At 38.6% G+C, this 14,686-nt stretch overlaps 1 protein-coding gene across 1 annotated transcript; it reads right to left on the bottom strand.

Moving 5' to 3' along the window:
* Positions 1 to 5,498: 5,498 nt before the first annotated feature.
* On the bottom strand, positions 5,499 to 8,702 carry LOC311183284 (serine protease inhibitor Kazal-type 12-like; the record flags this gene model as incomplete). Its single annotated transcript, XM_084252637.1, has 4 exons — positions 5,499 to 5,639; positions 5,904 to 6,028; positions 6,679 to 6,707; positions 8,642 to 8,702. 4 exons carry the CDS (start codon positions 8,700 to 8,702, stop codon positions 5,594 to 5,596), a joined length of 261 nt encoding a protein of 86 aa, XP_084108763.1. The 3' UTR covers positions 5,499 to 5,593.
* Positions 8,703 to 14,686: the final 5,984 nt, after the last annotated feature.

Here is a 14,686-nt window from a genome sequence, read left to right as displayed (position 1 = left end):
CAAATACATTCAATTTTGTCATTATTTATTGAGATGACACATATAGGTGGCATTCTAAAATGTTCCATTAATGTTAGCTATTGTTATTATAGTCATGCGAATGTTTGACATTAGGAATATGACCGCCGCCACCTTTACTTTAGTTGAAGACACATGAGGTCACTGGAGAACCATAAAATATAATAGAGCATGATTATAATCATCATGAACTAATTGCTCTTATTAGGCATTTATTGACTTATTCTTGAAATTATTCCATTGTCTGGAAATCTTTTGATGTGTAAATCTGAAAATTCTGGGGATAAAATCTAAAGTATATTATCTTTCTCATGACAAAATTAACTTCTTCCTCACCATCATAAATAGAGGGACTTTTTTGGCATTATGTTAACAGTTCAGAGAAACAAGTTGCACAATTTTGTCCCTTGTTGAGCATCAGATATATTATTTTTAGCTGTTTAGGTTTTTTATAACTAGTTTGTCAAACCTTACTTGTAGTAATTCCACTCAGAATTAGTCTTACTTTCTAAAGAAAAGAGCATATTTTTATATCCTTTACAAAGATTGCCACCAACAAATCCTCATGCAAGTAACTCCTCTCCTACAGAAAAGGGGTCCATTTCTCCTCCCTTGAACTTAGCTGGTCATGTGACTTCCTTTAACTAACAGAATGCAATGCAAAGGGGGTTACAGTGTCCCATTTTCACCTTTAATCCTTAAGAACCTGGTAAGGGTTGAATGAGAGACCATGAGAGAGCCAGAGAGAGCCATAGAGAGAGACTGTGAATGAAATCATCTGAATGAAATCATCTTGGATTCCAGTAGATCTACCAGCCATCACTATAGGGATCAGAGATGGACTCTGATGCGCTTGGAAAATTGCAGAATTGTGGGCAAATAAATGACTGCTTTTGTTTCGAGCCTTTTTTAAAATATTTATTTATTTATGCATACAAAAGCTGGGTACAGGCCAGAGATGCAGGGGTAAGGGGTGAGAGGATTCACCAGAGACAGAGTGGGGAACAGAACAGGTGAACTGACTGAATTATACTGCTGAGGGGAGCAGCAGACGAGTCAAGAGAGGTCTGCTGTGCCTTGTAGGTAGCTCCCTGGCCGGGATTGAATTGGCTGCGGATAGCTTCATAAGTTGTGTCTTAACCCCTTGCGCCACGAGGGAGGGCCCTATTTTAAGTCTTTAAATTAAAGATGATTTGCTATGCAGCGATAGATAGCAGTTATAGTATTGCTGACAAGACAATGATTACTTCTTTCACATTTATCAAGACCCCATAATTATAACAGCTACTATTTATCTAGGCACTTTATACGCATTATGTCATTTAGTACTCAAAGTAGTATTTTTGTTACACCCTAAATTTTTGATAAGGAAACTCAAGCACAGGTGTTTACACACAGTTAACCTTAGTAGAGATATTTTAAATTGGCTGTCTACGGAAACTGTGATATTGTATGATTTATAAGAAGAAAGTGTGTGTGTGTGTGTGTGTGTGTGTGTGTGTGTGTGTTATTTGTCCAAGGTTCCTGGCTCATAGTTCCTAAAACCCTAGACATTTCTTATGAGACATATGATGGCTTTTGTTAAGTACATGAGGTAACTTTTGGAAGCCCCCTACTATCCAAACTGGCTATCAGGAGAACTAACCACAACATCAGGGGATTGGAACTTTCAATACCGCTTCACACTGACCTATGGGGAGGGAAAAGGGGCTGGAGATGGAGTTCAGTTGCCAATAGTCAATGATTTAATCAGCCCTGCTCTTGAATGAAGTCTTCTGGGATAGCATGACATGCCAGAGTATGTTGGGGAGTCCTTGAAATAGTTCATAATTAGCAATGCAGGTTTAGTAATAATAATTCTCAGGTATATTGATTTCCTTTGTTTTTCATTAGTACCTCAACACACTTTAGATACAAACTTAGAGTTCATGAAAATAATATCTTCACAAACCCTACATTAAGAAATAATTTGCATGACTTTCATTCTCTCTCTGCTCTTATTTTTTTTAAGGTTTTATTTATTTATCATACAAGAGCTGGGGTACAGGCCAGAGGTGCGAGGGGTAAGAGGATTCACCAGACAGAGTAGGGAACAGAACAGGCAGACTGACTGAAATACACTGCTGAGGGGAGCAGCGGGAGAGACAGGAGAGGTCTGCCTCTCCATGTGGGTTGCTCCCTGCCTGGCCATGGATCAAACTTGTGCTGCAGAGGCTGCAGATTGCTTGTGTGGTGCTTAACCCCTTGCACCACCAGGGAGATGGTCTCTGCTCTTACTAACTTAGTGACTTGTCACAGTTGCTGTGCTTCAAACTTCCCTTAGATAAGATAAATAGAGCAATAATATCTATCTCAATGGGTTGCTGTGAAAATTTAATGAGTTAACATATGCAAAGTCAATATATGCACTTTCTGGTGCATAGAAAACACCCAAACACTTCATGCATGTTACCTATTACTGTTTTTTCAATTTTATACATAATTTGATCACTAGTATAGTCTGGCATCTTCAAAACAAGGGATTTTAAATAAGGCTTGCTGAAACAGCTGATGATTCTATGGAAAGAAAATAAATCCAGGAGATATTTGGCGGATGAGGATGTGAACATGTAATAGAAAGTTTAGATCCAAAAGTGCTGACTCCTACCTGAGTGGAGAGATTTCACTTAAGACTCAAGCTAAATGCCTGGAACCACAGTATGCATTTATTGGGGTGGAGGTGGGGGGAATCCACAGACAATATAGGCATAACAGTTCAATGGCAGTAAAAAGGAGGAGGGATATAAACCACAAGCCAAGGTTCAAGGTTAGGAAGAACAGCACAAAGGGGACAGTGTTTAGGACCCAGAACTCCCCTGTGATGCCATCTCTTTGGGCAGCTGAAAGCTGCTTCTCCGGTGAACAGACCTGGAGAAGACTTCAGAGACCACATAAATTGGCTTAATTCAGTTACTGTATTTACACGGTTCTCAGAGGTGTGCGATTAGGGTCATTTGTTAATTTACTTCGGGCTTGGCCACTGGGCATAGGTAGGCTTTTAGCTTCCCTTGTCTTTTGTGTATCTATTTATCAATGTCTTCAGGAACAAGTGGTTGCTTTTTAACTGATAATTTTAGTCTTTCAATCTTAATTGCCTCCACCTCTCAGTGGGTCTTTATAATATCATTATGTCTGTCTGTCTGTCTATCTGACATGTCAACCAGTCATGATTATTAATTAACAATACTTAGAACAGAAAAAGGAAGTGTAGGTAATGTGTGAACATTGTATGTACCTGTGAGCATGTTCGTGTGTGTGTGTGTGTGTGTGTGTGTGTGTAAGAGAGAGGGAGAGAGAGAGAGAGAAGTAGATGGTTAGGAAACTATTCTGTGTATGTAATTCCAGAGCAGAAAGAAGTATTATACTTGATGGAAATCATAAAAAGACAAATACTAACTTACCATAAAGGAATTATCCTCTATTGAGGCTGCTTCTTTAGATGGTGAATTTTTCAAAATTAAGAGTAGTCAATGAAACACTTAAAATTGTTACGCCTCAAAGGTGGGGTACTAGGCCTCCCTGGTGGTGCAGGCGGTTGAGCGCCACACTGTGAAGGTGTCCACAGCCTCTGCAGCGCAGGTTCCATCCTGGCCGGCCAGCAAGAACCCCACATGGCATAGCAGACCTCTCCTGTCGCGCCCGCTGCTCCCCTCAGCAGTGTATTTCATCAGTCTGCCTGTTCTGTTCCCCGCTCTCTCTCTGGCAGATCCTTTCACCCTCCCGTGCATCTGGCCTGTACCCCGGTTCTTGTATAAAGAAATAAATCTTTAAAAAAAAGGTGGGGTACAAACCTAATGTGCCACAGACCCAGGAGCTAATGGGAAGGAACGAAGCTGGTCAGGGAGCACTGTGTGAGTGATTCCTCTAAGAGTCCAAAGTTAGCCCATTGTTAGTTATTAAGGAATATGGCATGGTACAGACAAATCTCATTTTTCAAGAGATTTTGAAATCCAGTTTTTAAATGAACTCTTTCAACTTTTTTAAGAGTTGGCACCCAAATGAAAAGAAGTACCAGTGTGCGGGCTAAAGAAGCACAGTCAGCTCCATCTAGTTTCTTCATCCTTCGTTGGGGACCTCTGCTGCACACGCTGTCAAGTACCTAATACTGCAGTGCTCTGCCTTTTGAACTTGGTTTTCCCACCTTCTCAGTTAGACACTATGACAACAATCTTCAAAAACATATCATTTTTTCACGATGCTTTTGGTCTTTTTCTTTTCCATAGATTGTTACTCCGCTATTCTTTCTTTTCTCACAGCACATTTCTCCAGTCATGGATAGCTACAATGAGGTCTTCCTTTGGTGCACTCAGACATTTCCTATAATTCTTGAGACAAAATCCCAGTGCTTTTACATGGCTGCCAAGGCTTTGATTAACTTGTTCCTTTCACCTTTGCTTATGCTAACCTTATGTCCATTTCAAGGTTTCATATTTTGTGTTTCGTTGGTTATAGGTGCTGTTTTCTACTTGCACACCCTTGCTCCACTATGCACCTTAATCCTCTTCAGGACTCAGTTCCAAGTGACCGATTTCAAACTACCCTCCTATCCAAAGTGAACCAAATTTTCCCCATCACACACCTCAATTTTGTTTCCTATATAGATTTGTTAGTAATTGAAAATGTATTTTAATGTATTTTATTTTTGTGTACCTTCTCAGGTATAAGAATCTTTCAAGTAGGCATCTTTTCTTGATTTTCCCTATGCTTGGAATGGTATCTGCTCCCTCATTGCAATCATAACTACTTTGGCAATCACTGGGCTTTAAAACTCGGTGGATATCAAGCTACATTTTAATTAGTTAGTATACATTTTTCTCTCCCAGTAGTTTATAAACATCTTGAAGTTGCCCAGCTTGTCTATCCATCTTTAGCTTTCTAAGCACCCACAACACATCATTAATTCTCTATTTGCAAGCCTTTTTACAGCTTACCAAACATAGAAAATTATAATATTTTATGCAGTACACTCTGGTGCACTGACCAGACACCAGCCTAAAGGCTTCCACTGTGCCTGAACCTATTCTGGCATCTGCATTTTGTCTCAGTTGTTACTTTTTTTTTTTGTCTCAGCAAACAAACTGAGAAGATCTGAAACAAACTCAATGAGGCCCTTAGGGCAAAACACTTTCCTGACACACAAATAAAGAATGCTTATTTGTGTTAGCTGGTGTATATTTTCTTGGACTGAACTTTATTATCCTTGAATTCCTCTGTTAAAATTCTGAAGACTTGAGATTCAAAGCACTGATTGGAGAATTCTAGAAGCGATAACTGTGCTGATACGCTATGCCCTGTGTTTGTTTTCAAACTGGATCGTTTCATGCTAAGGTAGGCAGCAGTTGTCCTAACTCCTTCAGGCAAAGGCCTTCATTATTACATCAGTGTAGAAATAATGTGAAGATAACTTTATTGAAGCGGCTTTCTTTTATGCACAATCACTGGCGGGAAGTACATTGCAATCAAGAGTAGCAGAGACTAGATCTTCTAATTTAAAAGGCAAAGCGAAAGCTCTTCCAGCATTGCAGCATCAGTGGAATCAACATTTCCCATCATGTTTGAAACCAAGCTTTCCATTTCTTCCCCTGAAAGAAAAGATATGGGATTCAGAGATGACATGCAGTGGAAACGGATAAAGTCCAGACTGGATAAACCAGAACAGGATACTTATATTTTCTAGGACTCAGTTTGGGGGCAATAATATTGTCTTATTTTATAAGAATTATCTGTAACATTCTTAGTAATAGACTTAATAAATAAATAATAGTAATAAATAGGAAAAGTTTTAATAAATAATTTCCCTGACTAACATGCAATAGCCCACACTAACATAGCTTCCATGTGCTTACATAGCTGCTTTGCAGAATTCACAGGGATTGTGGTAAGTGTGCCCATCAGTACCACACACTGGTTTTTGGTTCTTGGGACAAGGTTTTCCATCTGTGAGTAGTTTTTCATAGTTGCTGCAAAAAGCCTGTAATTTAAATGACGATCCTTTGTAAATTTTTATGCATTATGGCTTTGACATTATCAGTTCTCTTAAGAAATGAAAAAAAGGCTACATTATACTTCAAAATTCTTTGGCAAAGCTAGTGTATTATTATGATTTGAATAGATTGAAAATAAAAAGAAGAAAAAATTCACATGTAGTCCTAACAACACCCAGAGATACCCATTGTTAGTTTTTTTTAATTTCCTTTCATCACTTCTCTAAAAAGAGGCAAAATATTTCTGTGTGTGTATATGTGTGTGTGTGTGTTAAAATAGGACCACCCTGTGTGGGTTTCATTTGTTTTTTATCCTTTACCCTTTCTGTTTCATTCTGAACATTCTGAAAAGTGTGATTTTGTGATAAACTCCATCATAAAGGTGTGAATGATTTTTTTTTATTATTGTGTGTTTCTTTTATTTACACCAATTGAGCTGGGGTGGCCAATTTATAGATCAAATACAAGTGCATATACTCATTTTCTTAACGTGTGTTTTTATGAGGATTGATGTCTCAAAGGTTATAATTTTTTAGATTTCCAACTTTGATTGCCAACGCAACATCACCATTGTTATAGACAAATCTTGCTGTTATTAAAAAAAAAGGGGGGGGTGTCCAGGAAAGGAAGCACATACCCGAGAACCTCCTCCTTGACTCACAGCCTCTGCAATGAGAGAACAGACACTAATAAGTCACTGCAGCTCATAAGAATTCCAATTCCAGAATTTTACACTTAAATTACCTTTTAGCTCTTCCATCATATATGTTTAACTTTATGATTGAAGATTTGAGGTCCAGGGAAGGGAGGAAAGTTATACCAGGACAATGTGTAAACTATACAGGCAAGCTGGAAGCAGGTTACACTGCAGTGCCAAGCTCTGATCATTGCATTTGCTGCTGATGATTTACGTGGCTTCTACCCTGAGGTTCACTTTTTAGTTTATCTGAAAACTAGGCTGTGCCTGAAGAGAGAAAGGCAAACTCTACATCTATTCTTTGTCAAAGAGGCATGTGTTTAACTATAAAGGAATTGAAAATTCTGAAACCTAGAAGCCATTTAGTTAAAGGATAATCAAGACAACTAGAGAACAAGGGCCTCCTTTGTGGTGTAGGGGTTAAATCTCAGGGCTACCAACAGTGTGGCCCTGCCAGGCAGCCTGAGTTCGATCCCTGGCCAAGGAGCTACCCACATGGTGCGGCAGACCTCTCCTGTCTCACCTGCTGCTTCCCTTAGCAGTGTACTTCAGTAAATCTGCCTGCTCTGCTCCCCACTCTGTCTCTGATGAATCCTCTCACCCCCCCATGGCCTACACCCCAGTTCTTGTATACATAAATAAATAAATAAATAGATAAATAAATAAATATAAAAAATAAATACAAAACAACAAAAAACCTAGAGAACCAGATGCTAATATAATAATGAAAAAATTTTGAGAGCATCTTTAAAATAATATGATTTACAAATATTCACATTAACACTAGCAATATCTACCATCTACTGGGAGATTTTTTTTTTATTTTTTTAACATTGTCAAATTGCACATACCAATAATTCCATTTTAAATATGAGAAAACTGAGCTCTCAGGCAAATAATTCATGTGAGGATATACACCTTATACATGGCAGTCAAGAATCAAACCCAGGTTTCTCAGATTCTAGCCAATGTACTTAAGCATGCCCATTTATTGAAAGAAGTCAGAGACTATATATATTGACATTCTATTTTCATGTGATAAAACAGAGAAAGGGAAAGGATTACTCAGTGTTAAAGAAAAAGGGCCTCCCTGGTGGTGTAGGGGTTAAGACTCAGCGCTATCAGTCCCTGCAGCCTGAGTTGGAGCTAACACATGGCGCAGCAGACCTCTCCTGTCTTGCCCGTTGCTCCCCTTAGCAGTGTATTTCAGTAAATACACTGCCTGTTTTGCTCCCCACTCTGTCTCTGTTTAATACACCACAGTTCTTCTATGCATGAATAATAAATAAATAAATAAATGGTTTTAAAATATTAAATAAAAAGCATAATGAGGATTAGAAGTCATGTCTTAGAATCCTAGTCCTGGAGGCCCCTCCCCCCCATTCTCTCTCTACTTTGTGAACCTATAAGGTAGGGGTAAGTGATTCAGCTTTCAGTAAAATGGAAGCATCTCAGAAACTTTCTGGCAGTTGAAGCTCTTTAGAAAAGAATCTCTTGAAGGTGACGTTAAACGAGAATTTCTAATTTCAGTAGAAATTATCTTTGAAGAATGAAGCTTATTCATCTATTATGTTCTTAATTGTGGTCTATTGAGAGCACAATTGGTCAAGAACACCAGAGGCCTGTGTGACCTAGGTTAGGCCCGCTCATCCTATGAAAAGGGAGCATTGTTAATGCAATTGTTAAGACAATTACCTCTTGTATAGTATTTTAGTGATAATTAAAGTACCCACTTTCTAAGTATAAGCTCCTTCTAAATTAAAAGTATGATGGACAGTTGCCATCATTAACCACCTTTATCATCATTGTCATCATCATAAACAGCAATATCACATGATTACATGGCTGCTAACATTGACCAGTCTGGTCCAATATTCTATTTGTATAAATATATGGCACTCACCTGCACAAAGAAACAAACAGGCCACACTGACCAAAAGCAGAAGGGAGACTGATGACTTCATGGTCAACGAGGTCTGCAAGATCTGCAGGGAATATGTTAATAAGGTTCACCACTGTGGACGTTCCACAGGCTGTATTTATAAGTGGATCCATATGCATGCATCTAAGGTGTCTATACATCTGGCAGCCAACCAGATTCTCCACCCTTATTATGTAATCTATTTCCCCAGTGATTAGAGACACCAGAAACCAATGAAGCTTATTTCATACCTTTTCAAACAGTCCAGAACAATGGTCAAAAATGATGTTTAGGCAGATTGAAAGGAATTACATGCACACACACACACAGAATTTGCTCTCAGCAGCACACAGTGGTAATTACAATCAAGTTATTTTCTTCTAATTTGCTTATTTTGGATCTGCCCCCAGAGTGCCTGGGGGCCAGAAATTTCCATCTGGCAGTAACCTGTAGGACAGATGCATACACAGCATTAAAAGTGTTTTGGTGACACAACTACACAGAAAATAAAGTTGCTGATGTGAGGTATTTTGAGGTGAAGGGCATTCTTAGACAGACTATGCTTATCCCTAATTTTATTCAATTAAAAACAATAGATATCCAAGGTGAATGTGAATTGGGGGCTACTTCCTTCAACCCCTTGATTTTAGGCAGCACATCTGATGGTTCCTAATTTAACATTTTTAATTTAACAAAGTATTTCACAGATGGATTTTAGTCATTGCACACAAATGTCATCCACACTTGCCTTCGTCTGTCTCAAGTATATACCCTTGCTCTTCACATAGGTTTCTGCTGCACTCATTCCTCCTGAAGAACTCCAGGCCCAGAATTTTGAATGGGTAAGTCCTTCTTTCAAGAAACATCAGTTCAAATAGCACTGCCCAGCAAAGACATCACTACAACTTAAAATACTCTCACCTCAGATCAGATCAATGTGTTTTGTGATGCTTATCCTTCACGATGTTTATCTTCTCCAAAATTTTCTTTCTCACTTAATTATTTGCCTGTGTACTTTCCTGCCACTAAGAAAACACATAATACACACAGCATATACACAAGTACAAGTATACAGGAGGACATAAATAAGATCATGGATTTTTTTCTGTGTCTCCACACATAGAAAACGTCATGCACATATAAGCACGTAGACATTATTCAGATTTAATAAATGCTGACCAATAAAAATTCCTTTCTTCCTTCAAAAATAATTGAGCACCAATTATTTCAAGTATTTCTAGATGCTGAAAATGTGACAACAAAGACAGATTCATAATGCTTACATATTTCATTCTTTTTTCAAACACTTGCTGGGTGGAACCCACTGATTGCAGGAATTTTATTAGATTCTGGAAATTTGAGGGTGAGTAAGAGAAACTCAGAGGCAAAGTGAAGAGAAAACAAATATGAAGGAAGGTGAACTTTTAGAAATGAGAGTCATGAAAGACACAGGCTTAAAATAAAAGGTTTTATATGCTAAGTTAAGGATTGACATATTTCTTATAGTTGGGGTCCATCAAGATCCCTGAATCTGTAAGTTTGTGGGTTTTTTTATCAAACTTAAGTATTTTCTACCTATTATTTCTTCAAATATTTTTATTGCCTTCTCTTTCTTTCCAGACTTCATGAAGTTGTTCCACAATTTGCTGGTGCTGTCTTTAATATTTTTTCAGTTATTTTCCCTCTGTGTATTATTTTTAATATTTTTATTTATTTATTTATTTTCTAACATTGTTGTTCTTATGTCTTATCATTTCTAATACAGTGTCTTTAAGTTCACCAGCCTTCTCTAATAGTTAAACTTGCTATTAATATTATATGGTGCATCTTTCTTCTCAAACTTTTTTTTTTGAGGTTACATTAGTTTACAACACTTTGCATGATTCAGAGGTACAAGATCAACACCTCTTCAGATGCACTCTACACACAACCCTCACCTGATGGTACCTGCAATACTCACCGCAGTAGTCCCCTGGGGCCCCTCCACACCCTGCTCTCCACCCTCTCCCTCCCTCTCTTAAACTTTTTTTTTTCAACTTTAGAAATACACTTTAGTTCATTTTTATATCTTCCGCAAGTCTACTTAACATGCTCTATATTTCCTCTACCTTCTTGGACATAGGGGTAACTGATCTATCATGTAATGTGTCATCGGTGAGTCTTTTATATGATTGCTATTTTTCCAGATGTAGAGTCATGTCAATGGACATTGTAAACTTTGCAGTGTTATGTGCTTGGATATTTTTCTATTTCTATAAGGTTTTTTGTCTTTGTCCTTTTCTCTTGGAAGCAGTTAAATTACTTACAAACAGGAAACAGTTTGATAGGTAAGTAGGTAGGTAGGCAGGAGATGATTCGATCAATAGATAGATTTAGGCATAGATAGGCATAGGTCTTTTGGAGTCACTTGCTTTAAAAAGTTTGTTAGATGGGACCATAGAAGCCATTTGTCTAGGGACAACTTACCCCATTTGAGAGGCAATGTCCTTGTGAACACTCTACTAGATGCCCGTGGATTTTAAAACTTTCCAGCCTGGCTAGTGGGACCACAAACTGCTTTCACTCCTGTGTGAGCGTCAAGGACTGTTCTCTATATCCTGTGTTTAGGCAGTTCTTTTCTTGTCCTTGAGTAGTTCTTAGCGCACAAATGCTGATCAATATTCACCTGAACACTAAGGAGGGTCCCCCTGGAGAGACAGTCCCTTGAACTCTAGTTGCCTTGTATTCTTCAATGGCTTCACCTCCTGGAGATGGACACCGCAGGCCATGTTTGGTCTTCCTCTTCCTGTGTGTTACCTAGAGACTCCAGGAAGTTAACTGGTGCCACCACTGGGGTCACTGCATTTAGTTCTTCCCTTAGGGAAAGAAAAACACATCTTATGCCTGTGTGAGAACCTTTGTTCCACTATTTGTCTAGTGCAGTGGTCATGTAATTGTTTATTTATTTATTTATTTATTTATTTATTTATTTATTTATTTATTTATTTTTATAGAGGCATGCTTTTATTTATTTGTTTGCTGGTTTGTTTGTTTGTTTTGTTTATACATGCACTGGGTACAGTCAGAAGCGCGGGAGGGTGAGAGAATTCACCAGAGCCAGAGCGGGGAGCAGAGCAGGCAGAAGGACCGAAGTACACTGCTGAGGGGAGCAGCGGGCGGCAGGAGAGGTCTGCGTGCCATGTGGGACCCTCCTCCAGTGGCCAGGGAGCAGCCGGGGATCGAACCGGCGCCGCAGAGGCTGCAGGCAGCTTCGCAACCCAGCGCTCAACCGCTGCGCCACCGGGGAGGCCCATGTAATTGTTTAGTGTAGGAGAAGAAATCCAGTCCTTCTTAATCCATCTTGACCAAAACAAAATTCTACACAAAGATTTTGGTTTATCTTATTGTTACACAAAAGGTGATGAGATTTTTCCAGGACTAGTATGATGAAAAATAATTATAAATATCGCTGCTTCTACTTGACAGTAAATGGGTTAAGGGGAAGTAAGGATTATGAGACACTGAAGTCTATTTAGGAAACTATTATCTAAGTAGGTAATAATAAGTGAGGTCTTCTGTCCTCAACAGAGACATTAAACATTCATTCCCCAAAATTCACCCTCTGTAACTGTGGTATTGCCCACCGGTGTCATCCGTTCTATTTTTTTATTTTAAAATACATTTTATTTGACCCAATATAGCCAAAATATTATTATTTGAACATAATCAGTATAAATATTGTTAATTAAATAGTTACATGTTTGTGCACTGTCATATGGTCTCACTCATAGCAGGGATCTAGAAAACTTAAATAAGGGACCAGGAAAATGAATAACTATAAGAAAGTGAAAATCAAAATCAACAAAAACTATGAACCAGAGACACTTTTTCGGGGGTGGGGGGCGGGAGGGGAGGGATTGGGGTCAGAATGGGGGGATTGCAATTGTATGGGGAATATAAAAATAAAATTTATTAATTAATAAAAAAAAAATAAAATAAAATCTAAAAAAAAAAAAATAAAATAAATAAAATTTATTCAAAATAAAAAAAAAAAAACCTATGTGTTTTTTATTTTCTTTTTATTTATATATTTTTTACATCATTGTTCATTTTTAAACAATATTTGCTTCCCTCCCCTTAGGTATAGTCCCCATAGAATATCCTTCACCAGGGCCTCACCTGGTGGCACAGCGGTTGAGCGCTGGGCTGCAAAGCTGCCCACAGCCTCTGCAGCGCCTGTTCGATCCCCGGCTGCCGGTGAGGGTCCCACATGGCACGCAGGCCTCTCCTGCTGTGCCCGCTGCTCCCTTCAGCAGTGTATTTCATCAGTCTGCCTGTTCTGTTCCCCGCTCTGTCTCTGGTGAAGTCTCTCACCCTCCCACACTTCTGACTGTACCCAGTGCTTGTATAAATAAATAAATCTTTTTTAAAAAATTAAAAAAAAAAAGAATTTCCTTCACCAGTGCAACTGTGCGCCATCACCACAGTCCCCTGTGCTCCTCCCTCCCTCTCTCTGATCCCTCTCTCTCCTCCTCCCCTGCAGGATGTCTCTGGTTTATGATTGTCTGTTTGTTTTTGTTTTATTTTGTTGTGTTTGTATTGTTATTATTTTTCCCCTGATGTCTTATTTTTTCCCCTATATTCTTCCTATAAGTGAAATCAACTGATATTTTTCTTTTTCCTTGTGACTTATTTCACTGAGAATAATCGCTTCTAGCTCCATCCACTTTGCTGCGAATGGCGTGAGTTTATCTTTTTTGTTTGCTGAATAGAATAGTATTCCATTGTGTATATATACCACAGCTTCTTGATCCAGCCATCTATTTTTGGGCATTTGGGTTGTTTCCAGGTTTTATCTATTATAAATAGAGCTGCAATGTTGGCAAGAATGTGGTGAAAAAGGAACTCTCCTACACTGCTGGTGGGAGTGCAAACTGGTCCAACCACTACAGAAAGCTGTGTGGAGGTTCTGCATTCTACTAAAAATGGACCCAACAATTCCACTCCTAGGGTTCTACCTAAAGGACACAAAAAACATTGATTCAAAATGTATGTGTTTGGATACAGTTCAGTTTGGATGGGCCATATTTCAATACTTGATGTCACACATCACTGGTGACTATTATATTGAACAGTGCCTTCTACAGCATCTTTGTTTTCATCCTATCCATGTAGCTTCAAATATTTTCCTGAAATCACCTTTTTCTTGGCTTTTAGGAAAACTGTTACCTTCCATACATATAAAAAAGATAACATTTTCAGAAATTTATTTCATTTAACAACTTTAATTCATATGAGCTCACGATACTGTCAAAAAAATTTCATTGTTCTGACCACTATGCTTTGTGGATTTTTTGGGGTTGCTTACAATACTATGTTATAAGAGCATGACTTCACATCTCAATGAATATGTATACCAGTTTTTTCAATCCTATTATTTTAATTTTGATGCTGCCTCAAAAAATGTTTTGTCATTTATACCATGACAGTGCTTTTAATATTTAAAGAACTAAATATTAAAGAACTGGGGTGACAGTCCTGGTACATTGTCTTATAAGAACCGCAGTTGGTCAGGAATTTTACTCCATTGGTTTTCTGAGACTAAGACAGGTAGTGAAATGGTCAAGTTGGAGTGCTAAACCTGCATCTGTGCCTATGAAAAAAAATAATATAACTTTTAATATGCATAGACTTATGTGCTCATACCGATTAGTTATAAGACTTCTAGAGTTTTGGAAATCAAATCCCATATAATCATTACCATATCTACTCATGAAATTCCTGCTTTCTGGAAAAAAAAATTCATTTTAAAATGTATATACTTTTGGGGCGTCCCCTGGTGGCGCAGCGGTTAAGCCACTGGGCTGCGAGGCTGCCCGCAGCTTCTGCGGCGCGGGTTTGATCCCCGGCCTCTGGCTAGGGTCCCACATGGTGCGCAGACCTCTCCTGCCGCCCGCTGCTTCCCTCAGCAGTGTACTTCGGTCCTTCTGCCTGTTCTGTTCCCCGCTCTGGTTCTGGTGAATTCTCTCACCCTCCCGCGCTTCTGAT

This window comes from Talpa europaea (assembly GCF_964194135.1).
Source record: "Talpa europaea genome assembly, chromosome: 13".
Taxonomy (NCBI): domain Eukaryota; kingdom Metazoa; phylum Chordata; class Mammalia; order Eulipotyphla; family Talpidae; genus Talpa; species Talpa europaea.
Note: the sequence above shows the minus strand (reverse complement) of the source record. Positions and strands in the feature narration are given on the sequence as shown.